The 11476-nt window shown below is 58.3% G+C and overlaps 1 protein-coding gene across 3 annotated transcripts; it reads left to right on the forward strand.

Annotated features, from left to right (window-relative positions):
- Positions 1–676: 676 nt before the first annotated feature.
- PRCD (photoreceptor disc component) lies at positions 677–11256 on the forward strand. Of its 3 annotated transcripts, none has more exons than XM_043585662.1 (6): positions 677–920; positions 2116–2369; positions 2486–2661; positions 2959–3027; positions 5636–5712; positions 11169–11256. In XM_043585662.1, the coding sequence occupies exons 3-5, from the start codon at positions 2588–2590 to the stop codon at positions 5655–5657; spliced, it is 165 nt and encodes a 54-aa protein (XP_043441597.1). In that variant the 5' UTR covers positions 677–920; positions 2116–2369; positions 2486–2587; the 3' UTR covers positions 5658–5712; positions 11169–11256. The 3 variants fall into 3 exon arrangements, with proteins under 3 accessions (XP_043441597.1, XP_043441596.1, XP_043441595.1); XM_043585661.1 differs by lacking the exon at positions 11169–11256 and adding an exon at positions 6117–6531 and having other exon boundaries at positions 678–920; positions 5636–5716; XM_043585660.1 differs by having other exon boundaries at positions 680–920; positions 5636–5716.
- Positions 11257–11476: the final 220 nt, after the last annotated feature.

Consider the following 11476-nt stretch of genomic DNA (forward strand, 5'->3'; position numbering starts at 1 on the left):
GGGGGGGCACGGTGTCCCCGCTCACGCTGCGGGCGGTGTCGGGCCGTGTGCGTGTGTGCACCCTTCACGCGGCGGGGAACTGACTCAAAGTCAAACACTCCCAGGCATTTGCGGCGTGGCCGCCCGCCCTCCAGCCCGAGGGGGCGGACGCAGCCCCTCCGGCGGCGCGGGGATCCCAGCTGAGCCCACGCTCACTCCCGGCCTCCCCCGAGCCAGCCGCTGGGGGCGTCGGCGCCACCCCCAGAGCTGCGGACCCCCGGGCCTGGAGGGTTTAGGACTGGGGTCGCCTCCGGGCTCCAATCCCTTATTGGAATCCACCGCCGCGGGGATGGGGGCCGGCTGTCCAACTTCAGCGCCAGAGGCCTGCGGCCCCCTTTCCTTCCGGCCAGCACCCCCTCCCCCTCGGTACGTGCACGAGGCGTCCAAGGCGTCGGAAAAAAGTCCCTGGGTGGCTTATTAATGACACGGGCAGGCAAAACAAACAAAAAACAAAAAACAAAAAACCACACGCGCTGCCCAGAATTCCGGCCCTGGTGAAGGAAAGTCCGAAGAAGAGGCAGCCGGCCGGGCAAAGAGGTCCTGGGAGAAAGGTGTCAAGAAATCTTGGGGAGGCCCAGGCCGCTGGAGACATCTCAGCTACCGAGGTTCCAATTAGGAAGGGGTTCTGGGAGTGGACGGGACAAATTCTTGTCCTGCCGGCCCTGCTCAGAGAGGTGTGAGCGCCACTGGACCAGAGGTGGGGGCTGGGCCTCAGATAGCCAAAGGGTCCCCACCCTACAGGCAACTGTTGGACCTGGGACAGCCAGGTCCCCCCTCTGACTCCCAGACCAAGCCTGATGCCTCTTCCCCTAGCGCCTGGAGACTCTGCCCTTCTCAAGACTTTGTGTCCCAGTGCAAGTATCAGAAGACCTTGGCTTTGGGTAATGTATCTTAAAAATCATGGGGCACCGGGGTGGCTCAGTCGGTTGAGCGTCCCACTTCGGCTCAGGTCATGATCTCGCGTGATCTCGCGTGATCTCGCGTGAGTTCGGGCCCCGCGTTGGGCTCTGTGCTGACAGCTCGGAGCCTGGAGCCTGCTTCCGATTCTGTGTCTCCCTTTCTCTCTGCCCCTCCCTCACTTGCACTCTGTCTCTTAAAAATAAATAAGCATTTAAAAAATGTGTTAAAAAAAATCTTGGGGGCACCTGGGTGGCTGACTTTGGCTCAGGTCACGATCTCGCTGTTCGTGAGTTCCAGCCCCATGTCGGGCTCTGTGCTGACAGCTCAGGGCCTGGAGCCTGCTTCAGATTCTGTGTCTCCCTCTCTCTCTCTGCCCCTTCCCAGCTCTCTCACTGTCTGTCTGTCTGTTTCTCTTTCTCTCAAAAATAAACATTAAAAACTAAAAAAAAAAAAAAAAAAAAAAAATCACGTTTGGAAGTAGAGAGCCCACGTGCAGCCCCAGCTTGGGCCCTCCCTGGAGCTCAGGGTTGAGGTCCCTCCCTGGCATCCTGGGCAGGAGACCCCCTGGCACTGCCTCCATCTCAGTTGAGGGAAGGAAGATCTAGTGCCTTCTTCTGGAGGACTTGGTGAGGGATGGAGGAGAGGGGATGTTCAGAGCATGTCTGCTCCACGTGCTGCCTGGGCCAAGACCGAGCACACCGCACTGGCCACCTCACTGAACCCCTCTGATCGCACACCCAGAGCAGTGCCATGCCCTTCCAAGTGGCGGCCCAAGAGTTTCCACTGGGACGTGGAAAGGAAGGAGGAGAAATCATCTTTCTGTTTGGTTTTATCTCATCCTTTACAAGTTTTATCTGTGTTTACGGGGCAGGAGTGTGTTTGCACGGAACTATGGTATATAATTTTTAACCGGATGCGACTACCTATCTCGGGAGTGCCCACTTGAACTCGGTCTTTACGGAAGAGGGTATGTCATCAGTGACATCTGGAGAGGATTGTCCAGAGGGGACAACCGAGTCACGTAGCCGGCCCTTCTTCACTCTCTGGCCTCCCTTGTCTTCCTGGCTTCATCATCTAACATTCTCCTCCCTTTCTCCCCCCCTGAAGCCTCCGCGTGACATCATGGTTCCACTGCCCATCAACTTCCGGTTGCTGGAATATGCTTTGTGCTTTCAGGTCTGCAGCGCTGGCAGTCTTCCCTCTGGGGGCCCCGACCTTCCTTGAGCACCTGCAAATTCAGATGCCCCCGGCTCCTCTTTGAAGCTTTCCCTGCCGCTTACAACCCCCTGCAGATGCCTTCATTCACCTAAGTCACTCTATTGTGGTCATTTACCTCACCTGCCGGTGCATGTGTCTAGACGAGAAGCCGCTTGAGGGCCAGACCCAGGCCCTAGTCACATCTACATCCCATGCACATCCCGAACAGACAGGTGAATTTACGCTGCCACGGTCGGGGACAGCCTGGGCCCAGCGAGGTTAATCAGTCTGCACAAGGTCGGGTCTGCTGACCCCACTAATCAGCTTGAGCCTCCTAATCCATCACCAGCAGGAACCTCGGGACAGACCCAGCAGTGCTTGTGGGAGCCGGCGGGGCCGTTTCGGCCGCCTTCTGCAGACCCCGTCTGGGAGGGGATGGGGCGGCTGAGCCATGTGTACCACCCTCTTCCTGCTCAGCACCTTGGCCATGCTCTGGCGCCGCCGATTCGCCAACCGGGTCCAACCGTGAGAGACCGACTGGGCCATGGACTCGGGTGGTGGTGGGGAGAATCCACCGGGTGGGGCGAGAGCCCAGCCAAAGGCGGGCAGGGGCTGCCTGGACCTCCAGGGAGGCTGGGAGGGGGGTTTGCCGGGAGTCCCTGAAGGGCTTCCCCTCAGAGCAGGGGGGAGTTTGCGGCCCTTCAGAGACTCTGGCCAAAGCCCCCAGTGCCACAGCCCAGCGTGGCTGGGTCCCGCGGGAGAGGGGGGGTCTGGGTCTGGGCACTGCCCACAGCCCTTCCCGCCTGTTTCTCCCACCCACAGAGAGCCCAGCGGACTCGATGGGGCGGTCGTGGGCAGCAACGTGGACACAGACCTCCAGTCCTCAGGCAGGTAAGGCAGCAGAGGACGTGGGGTGGAGGAGGGAGGGTGCGTCTAAAGAAGCTGCCGCTCTCCCTGCCCCTGTCCGAGCCTGGGGAGGACCACGAGCGTGTGCGCGCATGCTGTATGCTGGCCCCTCGCCCCAGCCACCCTGTTCCCCGTGTGCCTGGTGGGCAGACTCAACGTCTGTTTTCTCCAGTTGGCCTTGGGAGCCCCCAGCCTCTCCTCTGGACCACAGCTGCTCTGCCTGTTTGTCCGAGTGTGGGCTGGTCCCCAGGGTCCCTTCTAGCGGCCGGCAGGCGCAGGGGGACTGGAGACAGGGATGGGGCAGAGGCAGCCCTGCGTTGCTTTGCTCGCTTTCCCTTCCCCCTCTCCTGCTGCCCCCGCTCAGCCTCAGCGACTCCTCTGCCTGAACCTCTAGCGGGATTCGCTGTCCGGTCCCCAATAGAAGGCGCAGGAAGAGCATGACATCATCGGCACTGAGTGCCATTGGCTGGGCAGCCCCTGCGGGCAGGACGCTGTCTCCAGTGGCCAGAAAGTTAACTCTTCCCTGGGCTGAAACCATGTGGCCTTTACAAGGGGTGAAGTTTTGGGAACTTCTGGGTTTTTCCTTCCCTGGGTGACCATTGTCCTTTGATGACAGGGGCTCCTACGCCCATCAAAAAATAAAAAAAAAACAAAAAACAAACCAACAACACTGAAAAAGCAACAAATCTTTATTAAGAACGTACTGTTTTGCGTGTTCTTTTGTGCCTGGGGACCTCCCGCTAGTGTGGGAGTCCTGTGTGAAGTGACATTCTTTCCTGCAAAAGGTCGACTAGCCGCCTCTCACCCCTAGTGAAACAGAGCATGATGCGCTTGGGCTCCAGGGCCCTTGGCAGGAAGGAGTCTCGCCACAGGGCTCAGGTGGCTGTGCTGGTCAGCATGCCTGCCTGCTGATGCGCCCCCGTGTCTCTTTCCGGGTGTGGGACCTGCCTGCAGCACCCCTTAGACACACAGGGACTGGCGAGCCATGAGAACATGAGTCTCTCTCCATGCATGGCCCCTAATTCCTCCTTGGTGCTGGGACTCCCCCAGGCTCTGAATGTCAGCAGGCCCACTGGGAAAGCTCTGGGCACGTGCCGGAAGCAGGCATTCCTGTGATGCCCTTCCTTGACATCTAGGCTAGCTGAGATGGTCACGATAGTGCCCAAGTACTTGTACCGGTGAAACCGGAGGACGGCTGCAAAATGACGGACACCGGGCCTCACACAGAGGAGGCTCTCACGTGACTGGTCCTCCCTGTTGAGTTTGGGTCTGCAGGTGCACAGAGTTCAAGTCCTGACTCCACTCTTGCTGACTGAGAGACTCCGGGAAAGTTACGTGATCTTTTTAGTGGCGTATAAACTGGGATTAGTAAGAGAATGGTGTGAAGGGGTTTGTGAGGTTGAAATTAAGATAATCGTTGGGGCGCCTGGGTGGCGCAGTCGGTGAAGCGTCCGACTTCAGCCAGGTCACGATCTCGCAGTCCATGAGTTCGAGCCCCGCGTCGGGCTCTGGGCTGATGGCTCAGAGCCTGGAGCCTGTTTCCGATTCTGTGTCTCCCTCTCTCTCTGCCCCTCCCCTGTTCATGCTCTGTCTCTCTCTGTCCCAAAAATAAAAATAAACGTTGAAAAAAAAATTAAAAAAAAAAGATAATCGTAAAGCACTTGGCACGGCTGCTTAATAAATGCTGGCTGTTCTCTTGTTACGTGACACTTGATTGGTGCTTTTTTTCTTCCCAGAGGTCTCTCGTGTATTAACCCGCTTGGAAATTTCAACAGTCCCAGAGGGTTGGCAAGACATGTCTTTTTTTCTTTTCTTTTCTTTTCTTTTCTTTTCTTTTCTTTTCTTTTCTTTTCTTTTCTTTTCTTTTCTTTTCTTTCTTTCATTAATGTATTAATTTATTTTGAGAGAGAGAGCACACACAAGCCGGGGAGGGGCAGAAAGAGAGGGAGAGAGAGAGAATCCCAAGCAGGTCAGGTCCGTGCTGTCAGCGCAGAGCTCGAAGTGGGACCTGAACCACGAATCGTGAGAACATGACCTGAGCCAAAATCAAGAGTTGGATACTTAACCTACTGAGCCACCCAGGCGCCCCAAGACAGGTGTTTCTATCTCTCCGTTAATGTGGAGGAAACTGAGGGACGTGGCGTGTAAATTGCTTGCTCAAGGTCATCCATCTGATTTGGGGCTGATGGGGATTGACAGGTCCCTGAATTCAGGCAGGTCTATGTCCCTTACAGCAAATGGGCCTGGACCCCCTGTCAGGAGAAACAGCCAAATCTGGACCATCTGGCCCGGCCTGGCCCAGTCTGGTCTGGCCGGAAGGGAGTAGTTGCCTGTTAACTCCTGAGGACTCAGTCCATTGGAAAAATCGGCCCAACATCTAACCCCTCCTGCTTATAGTGGCTGCTCTGAAGGTCTGGCCTGGGCGGCACATGGGTTGAAATTTCTGCTCTCCAATTCCAGCTGCTTTCCTGGCCACTCCTACCCCCTTGGTAGTGGGGTGAATCGCTAGGCATGGGCTGGGAGGAAGAGGAAGTCCAGAAACACGGGAAGGCCATCCCCTTCAATCTTCTGACTACTGTGCTTTTCTGTTTAGGGAGAAAGAGCCTCTGAAGTAAGTCCTCATCTCTTCAGGCAGAGCTCGGCCCTGGGGACTGCGATCAGCTGGCAGAGGCAGGTAGGGCAGGGCTGTGAGCCCCGGAGGGTAGAAGGCTGGGCTGGGGACAAGGAAGCAAGATTCTGCAAGGCCTGGCCGTGTGGGAGCAGAGCAGGCCACCTTCAGCTCTGTGGTCATCGATGGAGGTTGAGAATAAGGGGGGTGGGCTCCCATCCACCCCTACCTTGAGCCCGTCGTGGTCCAGGCCATGGGGCAAGTGTTAGTTTTCAGGGAATGACGTGTGATCCTGACAGCATTTTCTAGGCTTGGGGATGAGGTGGTGGTCATGCAGGGGACCTGAGGGTAGTGCCAGAGTACTGGTAAGGGAGAGGTGGTGTTCTGGAATATCCATTCTGCATTGACACAAGCTCTTGCCTTGGCATGGGAGGAAGTGCCCATCTGGCCTGGTCTTCTGTTTCAGTTCAAGTCCTGGTTTGCCCCCTTCCCCACAAAGGGTGCTTTGGAAGCAGCAGCAGCAGCAAGAAGGAGAATGGGAAAAAGCAGCAATGGAGAATGTAGACCCCTCCCTTTCTGCCCCTGGACCTGCCTGTCCTCTCTTTGCCCCAGGCCCTGGTCGTGGGGCTCCCGAGGCAAGGCCTGGCTGGGGCAGGCAGGAGGCGCAGAGATGTTTATTGCTCTGAGATGGGCTCCCTTCCTCTGAGGTCCAGAGAGGGACTTGGTGGGGTCTCCTGGATCAACTCTGGGGCAACCCCAGCAGCCCAGGCTCGGGGAGGCATAGGTCGGGAATGAGGAGCCCCAGAACCGAGGGGTTGCTGATGGCTCATGTTCACTATGGAAGGGTTTCTCGCTCACAAATTAAAAACAAAATTTTTTTTTTTAACGTTTATTTTTGAGAGGGAGAGAGAGACAGAGTATGAGCGGGGGAGGGGCAAAGAGAGAAGGAGACACAGAATCCAAAGCAGGCTCCAGGCTGTCAGCACAGAGCCCGACGCGGGGCTTGAACCCGTGAACCACGAGATCATGACCCGAGCTGAAGTCGGCTGCTTAACCACTGAGCCGCCCAGGTGCCCCACGTTCACAAATTTAATCCTTGCCACGACCTGAGGAGACCGGGCATGTTATTATCCACATTTTGGCAATGAGGAAACACAGGTGAATGAATTTGTCCAGGGTCATCTAGCCAGGTGGGGGGGGACACCCAACTGGGGGACACCCCCCTCCCACAGCCTCAGATGGAGGCTTTAAGCCCACGCTCTTACCCCCCAGGGCCCAGGCAGCCACTCTGGGAGAGAAGGGGTTCTCGGGCAGCCCCCCCAAGCTTGTGGTCCCAGGCTGTGTGATCTCAGTTTGCCGCGGGGGCGCTCACTTCCCTGTGGCACTTGCCTCTCCCCGGTCCCTAGAGCTCACCCCCTGCCACTCGCTGCACGGCTGAGATTATCAGGAAGAAATGCCAGTTGGATCTGTGACATGTCTGCCTGCAGCTGCGAGCAGGCATCCCTCAGCTTGTCCCCCGAGTGTGGGTTTCTATGCGCGTGTGTGCACGCGTGCGCGTGTTCCAAAGGGCCAGTGGCAAGTGGGAAGGGGGGAGAGCGTGACCCTTGTTTGTGTCAGTCTGCTGACTGCTCAGTGCCGGCGGCCTCCTTTGCCCCTGGCTGCTCTTCCCATTTCTCTCTTCTTCGAAGTCCTGCCCGATCCAGAGCAGAGATAAAAGCAAATTTCCGCTTCTGCTCCCTGAGATCCAGGCGCAGACCCCGCAGGCAACTGCTCCCGACTGTCTGGAAGCCATTCATCTTCCAAAGCCACCCCCCCCACCCCTGCGCCCGCCCACACGTGCCCCCTCCCCCGCCCCCCTCCAGCCCCCACTGCCCACCAGGGAAGTCTCAGCCTGGCCGGGCCCCTGGCCCTGCCTTCTGGAGGCGGCAGCTGGGGAATTCTCTAGACAGCCGTCCCTCTGCGGCCCTGACTCCACCTCTGAGGGAAGGAGAGGGGAGATGATGCAGACAGAGGGGACCCACGCTGAAACCAGGGGGGAGGGGCCGCTGGTAAGGCGGGGAACCTGGCAGTGGAAGCCTCTAGAAGTAGGGCAGGGCGGAGTCAGGGGAAGGGTCACACCAGGGAAAGGAGCTCTGACACGGGCCCAGGAGTTCGTGACCACCTGTCTCAGCTCCCGTCAGCCTGTCTTTCTCCTGCGAGGCTTCACCTTCCCCGGTGACAGGGCTGTCAGGCAGAGGGCCACGGCGGCGGGGGCGCGGGGGTGGGGGGCACTGCTCCGGGGGACCCAGCCTGCGCTCCCCGATCCTACCTTTGAGCTCGTCCTGTGCTCTGCTCGCTCGCCACGTTCCTGTCACTGCAGCCTCGCCTCTGCTCCCTGCCACTTCCAAATTGCCCTGTCTCCTTCCACTAGTCTGAGGAATTGTCAGGCCAAGGTCACCCTGGCTGGACAGGGGCTGGCTCGCGGCCCAGACACACATCCACGAAGCGACACCCCTTCGCAGCACTCTTCTAGGAACCTGCTCGGGGGATGGGGGCCCCTGCAGGCTTCTGTCCCAGGAGAGGGGAGGGAAAGCCAGGGGAAGGGGTGCTGGGGGCGGGGAATGTGTTCTCGCCCGGCCTCGGCGGCTGCCGGGGGGGACCCTGGCAGCTGGGGCGCTGTGTGGGCTGGGTGGGGGGGGGGTGCTCTCCCGTACGGAGCAGGCTGGCTCTGGTGGGAGCAGATTGTGTTTACACCTTCCCCACACACCCAGCCCACGCTCGCCTCTTATTCCCGGGGCCTCTCCCACCCCTGGGCGCTGTGCACAACCAGCACATTTGCGTTCCTGCTGCAGGAAGTTGCCACCCTCAGCCGAGAGCGTCTCTACAGAAGGCTGCCCGGGCCTGAGGCGTTCCTTCCTCAGCCCACTATCTCCCTCCCGCTGCAGGGGTGGACCCGAGATGTCCCCAAAAGGCCGCGTCCTTCTCCCCACCCCGTTTCCTTGCAAAGAGCTGCTGCTTGGGAATGGGGACAGGGAAGCACGTGGGGGGGGGGGGGGCTCGGTAGACTGACCATAATAGGAAGGAGGGGATTAAGGGCGACCAGAGAGACAGAGCCGAGGCACCCCTGGTCCAGGGCGCTGGCCACCATGAAATAACAATGCGGGATCTAAGAGCCGGGAGTCTGGAGTCAGAGAGCCGGGTTTGAATCTCGCCTCCCCCCATCACTTCCCGCCTCTGTGGCCTCGGGTGGGTTCCTGAACAGCCCCGCCTGGGGTTTCTCATACGAGGAAGGTAACAGGGAAGCTATTGTTGTAAGGGTTAAATTAGATAACGCGGAGAGCGTGCTTAGCACACACAGTCGGCGTTCAATGTATCTGAGCCGGGGTGACAGCGTTTGTGACCTGTCGCCTACTGAACAGGCAAGGTCGCAACCACAGTAGGTTCCGAATAGCTAGTCCTTCGCCGCCTTCCTCACTCCGTGGCCCTTCCTGCCCGTCTCTCTGCAATCACAGCAGTGGGGCGATGGGTAATTCTGAAAAAGTCAGAGGAGGGGTGCCCGAGTGGCTGAGTCGGCTGAGCGGCCGACTTTGACTCAGGTCATGATCTCACGGTCCGGTCCGTGGGTTCGAGCCCCGCGTCGGGCTCTGTGTGGACAGCTCGGAGCCTGGAGCTGCCTCGGATTCTGTGTGTCCCTCTCTCTCTGCCCCTCCCCCGCTCATGCTCTGTCTGTCTCTCTCTCAAAAACACATAAACATTAAAATATACATATATTTGAAAAAACATACATATATTTGAAAAAGAGCACAGCACAGGGGCACCTGGTAAGACCCAGCTCCCAGCACCCAGTCAGGCCGTACGAGGGAGCATCACTGTTGTCTCTGGGGGCCTAGAACCCCGTCCCAGCCTCCAGTGGGAGTCCTGGCCTGGACACCTCCCCTCCAACTGGTTCCACTTTCCGAATGCATCTCTGTTCCCAGAGAAGACAGGAGGTGATTGCCCTGATGCTTCTCCGTCCTCTGTCTGTATGCTAATCTCTCTGCTGGTTGGAGCCTGAGTGACAGGGAAAAGACTGCTCTGAGCTGCAGGGTGGCCGAGGGCAGCAGCTGGGAGCAGGAAGGTGCTGCTGTCTGCTGCTTCTGTGGCTGAGACTCAGGGTTGTTGCCAGTCTCTCCCGGAGACTGGAACATGACCAGAGAGCTAACGAGGTGGCGGGGGGGGGGGGGGAGCAAGGGAAGCAGACATAGCAGCCACCGCTGTCCTGTGTCACCTTAGGCCACGGATGTGACCACGGGGAGTACCTCGCCCATCCCAAACGTGCGGTTGTGCGGATGCGGGCAGGGTGGTCCTGGGCCAGGGCGCCCAAGGGGCCCTGGCCCAAGACTAGGTGGGCGTGGCTCCCTATCTGAGGCAGGCACCAGGCCCAAGAGCAGGGTCCTGGCGGTTCCCAGGGACCCTCTATAGGACCTCACTGTTAGGAAGAAGCCCAAGGCCTTGCGACAGTGGGAAGTTAATGCTTCTTTGCAAGCCCGAAAAGAAGGAAAATGGCCAAGGTTTACGGTAATATGATGATACTAATAATATTATTAATAACGTTAATGTGTCTCAAACACTTATTATGTGCTAGGCAGTGGGCCGGGTGCTTTATTTATATGCATTGTCTCATTGATGAGGCAGGAACAGTTGTTATCATTCACCCAATAAGGAAAGTGAAGTTCACAGAGCTTGCTCAAGGTCACTCACAGCTAGTAGTGAAGCCAGGACGCCTGCCCGGGCGATGTGATGCCAAAGCCCGTGAAGGTGTTGGGGGGCGGAGGACTGAGTCTGGGCTTGAGGACAACCAGGGCACCAGGAATAGGCCGGCCCCACCCCAGGGATGCCATTGCAGGTGGATGGGGGGGGGGGGATGGGATTACCAGGGCTACTCCTGATGCATCATTCGAGGCCGAACCAGGCTCTGCCCCACCCCACCCCACCCCCACCCAAAGGCTAGATCCTGGGGGATCTGTCACCCCCTGCAGGGAGGAAGCTGCGGCTGCTCACAGGGATGACAGACATTGAGGTCATCACTCAAGCTCTGTTGTTGCCTTCAACCCCTGGGGGTGGGGCGGGGGCAGAGCCCTGGGGGTGGGAGAGGAAGATGGCAGCGGCCCAGGCCCAGCCGGAGAGGGAGGAGGCTGAGAAGGAAGGCCTTGTTTATTTTTACAGGGGGAGGGTGTGGGGCTTCAGGGAGGAGGCTTCGTGGAGTGGGACCCCGGGGACTTAAGCTGGAAACAAGTCCTTGTACCTAAGGACTGCAGACCCTCTCTGTGCGGTATATGCCCCCTAGTGGGGCTTAAGATTAGAGGGTGGCTGAGAAAATGAAAACAAAAAAGATTTACTGACCGACTATGACCTCTGAACCTGGATAGGAACGGCCAGGCGTGTGTCTGTGTGAGTGCATGTGCGCGCCCACACGCGTTTATTGCCATATGCAGACGCCGGCTGAACGATGCATTAAAAGAAATTATTTAACGTGTTCCTTGGCCATCTATTTAACAAGCACGTACCGGGAGCCTGCAACATACACACCTTGTGGTAGGTGCCAGGGATGAAGGGGGACAGTGCCCCACCTGCCAGTGAGGACGACAGAAAGATCCTGGCCGAGGGAGCCCAGTCGCGCCCGCTCAGCCACTGCCTGGTCACATGAGCTTTCCTTCTCCGGACCTCAGTCTCCCCATTTACTAGGCATGTGTTGAGTCGAACCCAAGTGGGCTGATGCCAGGGCGGAAAGGACTCATGACCACCCTCAGAGAAAGAACCGTCTGGTAAGATGAAGACGATGGACCACTTGACCTCTGGGGGCCCTCC

This window comes from Prionailurus bengalensis, chromosome E1, assembly GCF_016509475.1.
Source record: "Prionailurus bengalensis isolate Pbe53 chromosome E1, Fcat_Pben_1.1_paternal_pri, whole genome shotgun sequence".
Classification (NCBI taxonomy): domain Eukaryota; kingdom Metazoa; phylum Chordata; class Mammalia; order Carnivora; family Felidae; genus Prionailurus; species Prionailurus bengalensis.

What these genes read in the sequence shown, in the direction of transcription:
- PRCD (XM_043585662.1), top strand. Translation starts at nt 2,588, where the DNA reads ATGTGTACCACCCTCTTCCTGCTCAGCACCTTGGCCATGCTCTGGCGC. An exon ending in TTCGCCAACCGGGTCCAACC is followed by an intron (nt 2,662 to 2,958) that starts GTGAGAGACCGA and finishes TCCCACCCACAG; the next exon opens with AGAGCCCAGCGGACTCGATG. An exon ending in GACCTCCAGTCCTCAGGCAG is followed by an intron (nt 3,028 to 5,635) that starts GTAAGGCAGCAG and finishes TTTTCTGTTTAG; the next exon opens with GGAGAAAGAGCCTCTGAAGT.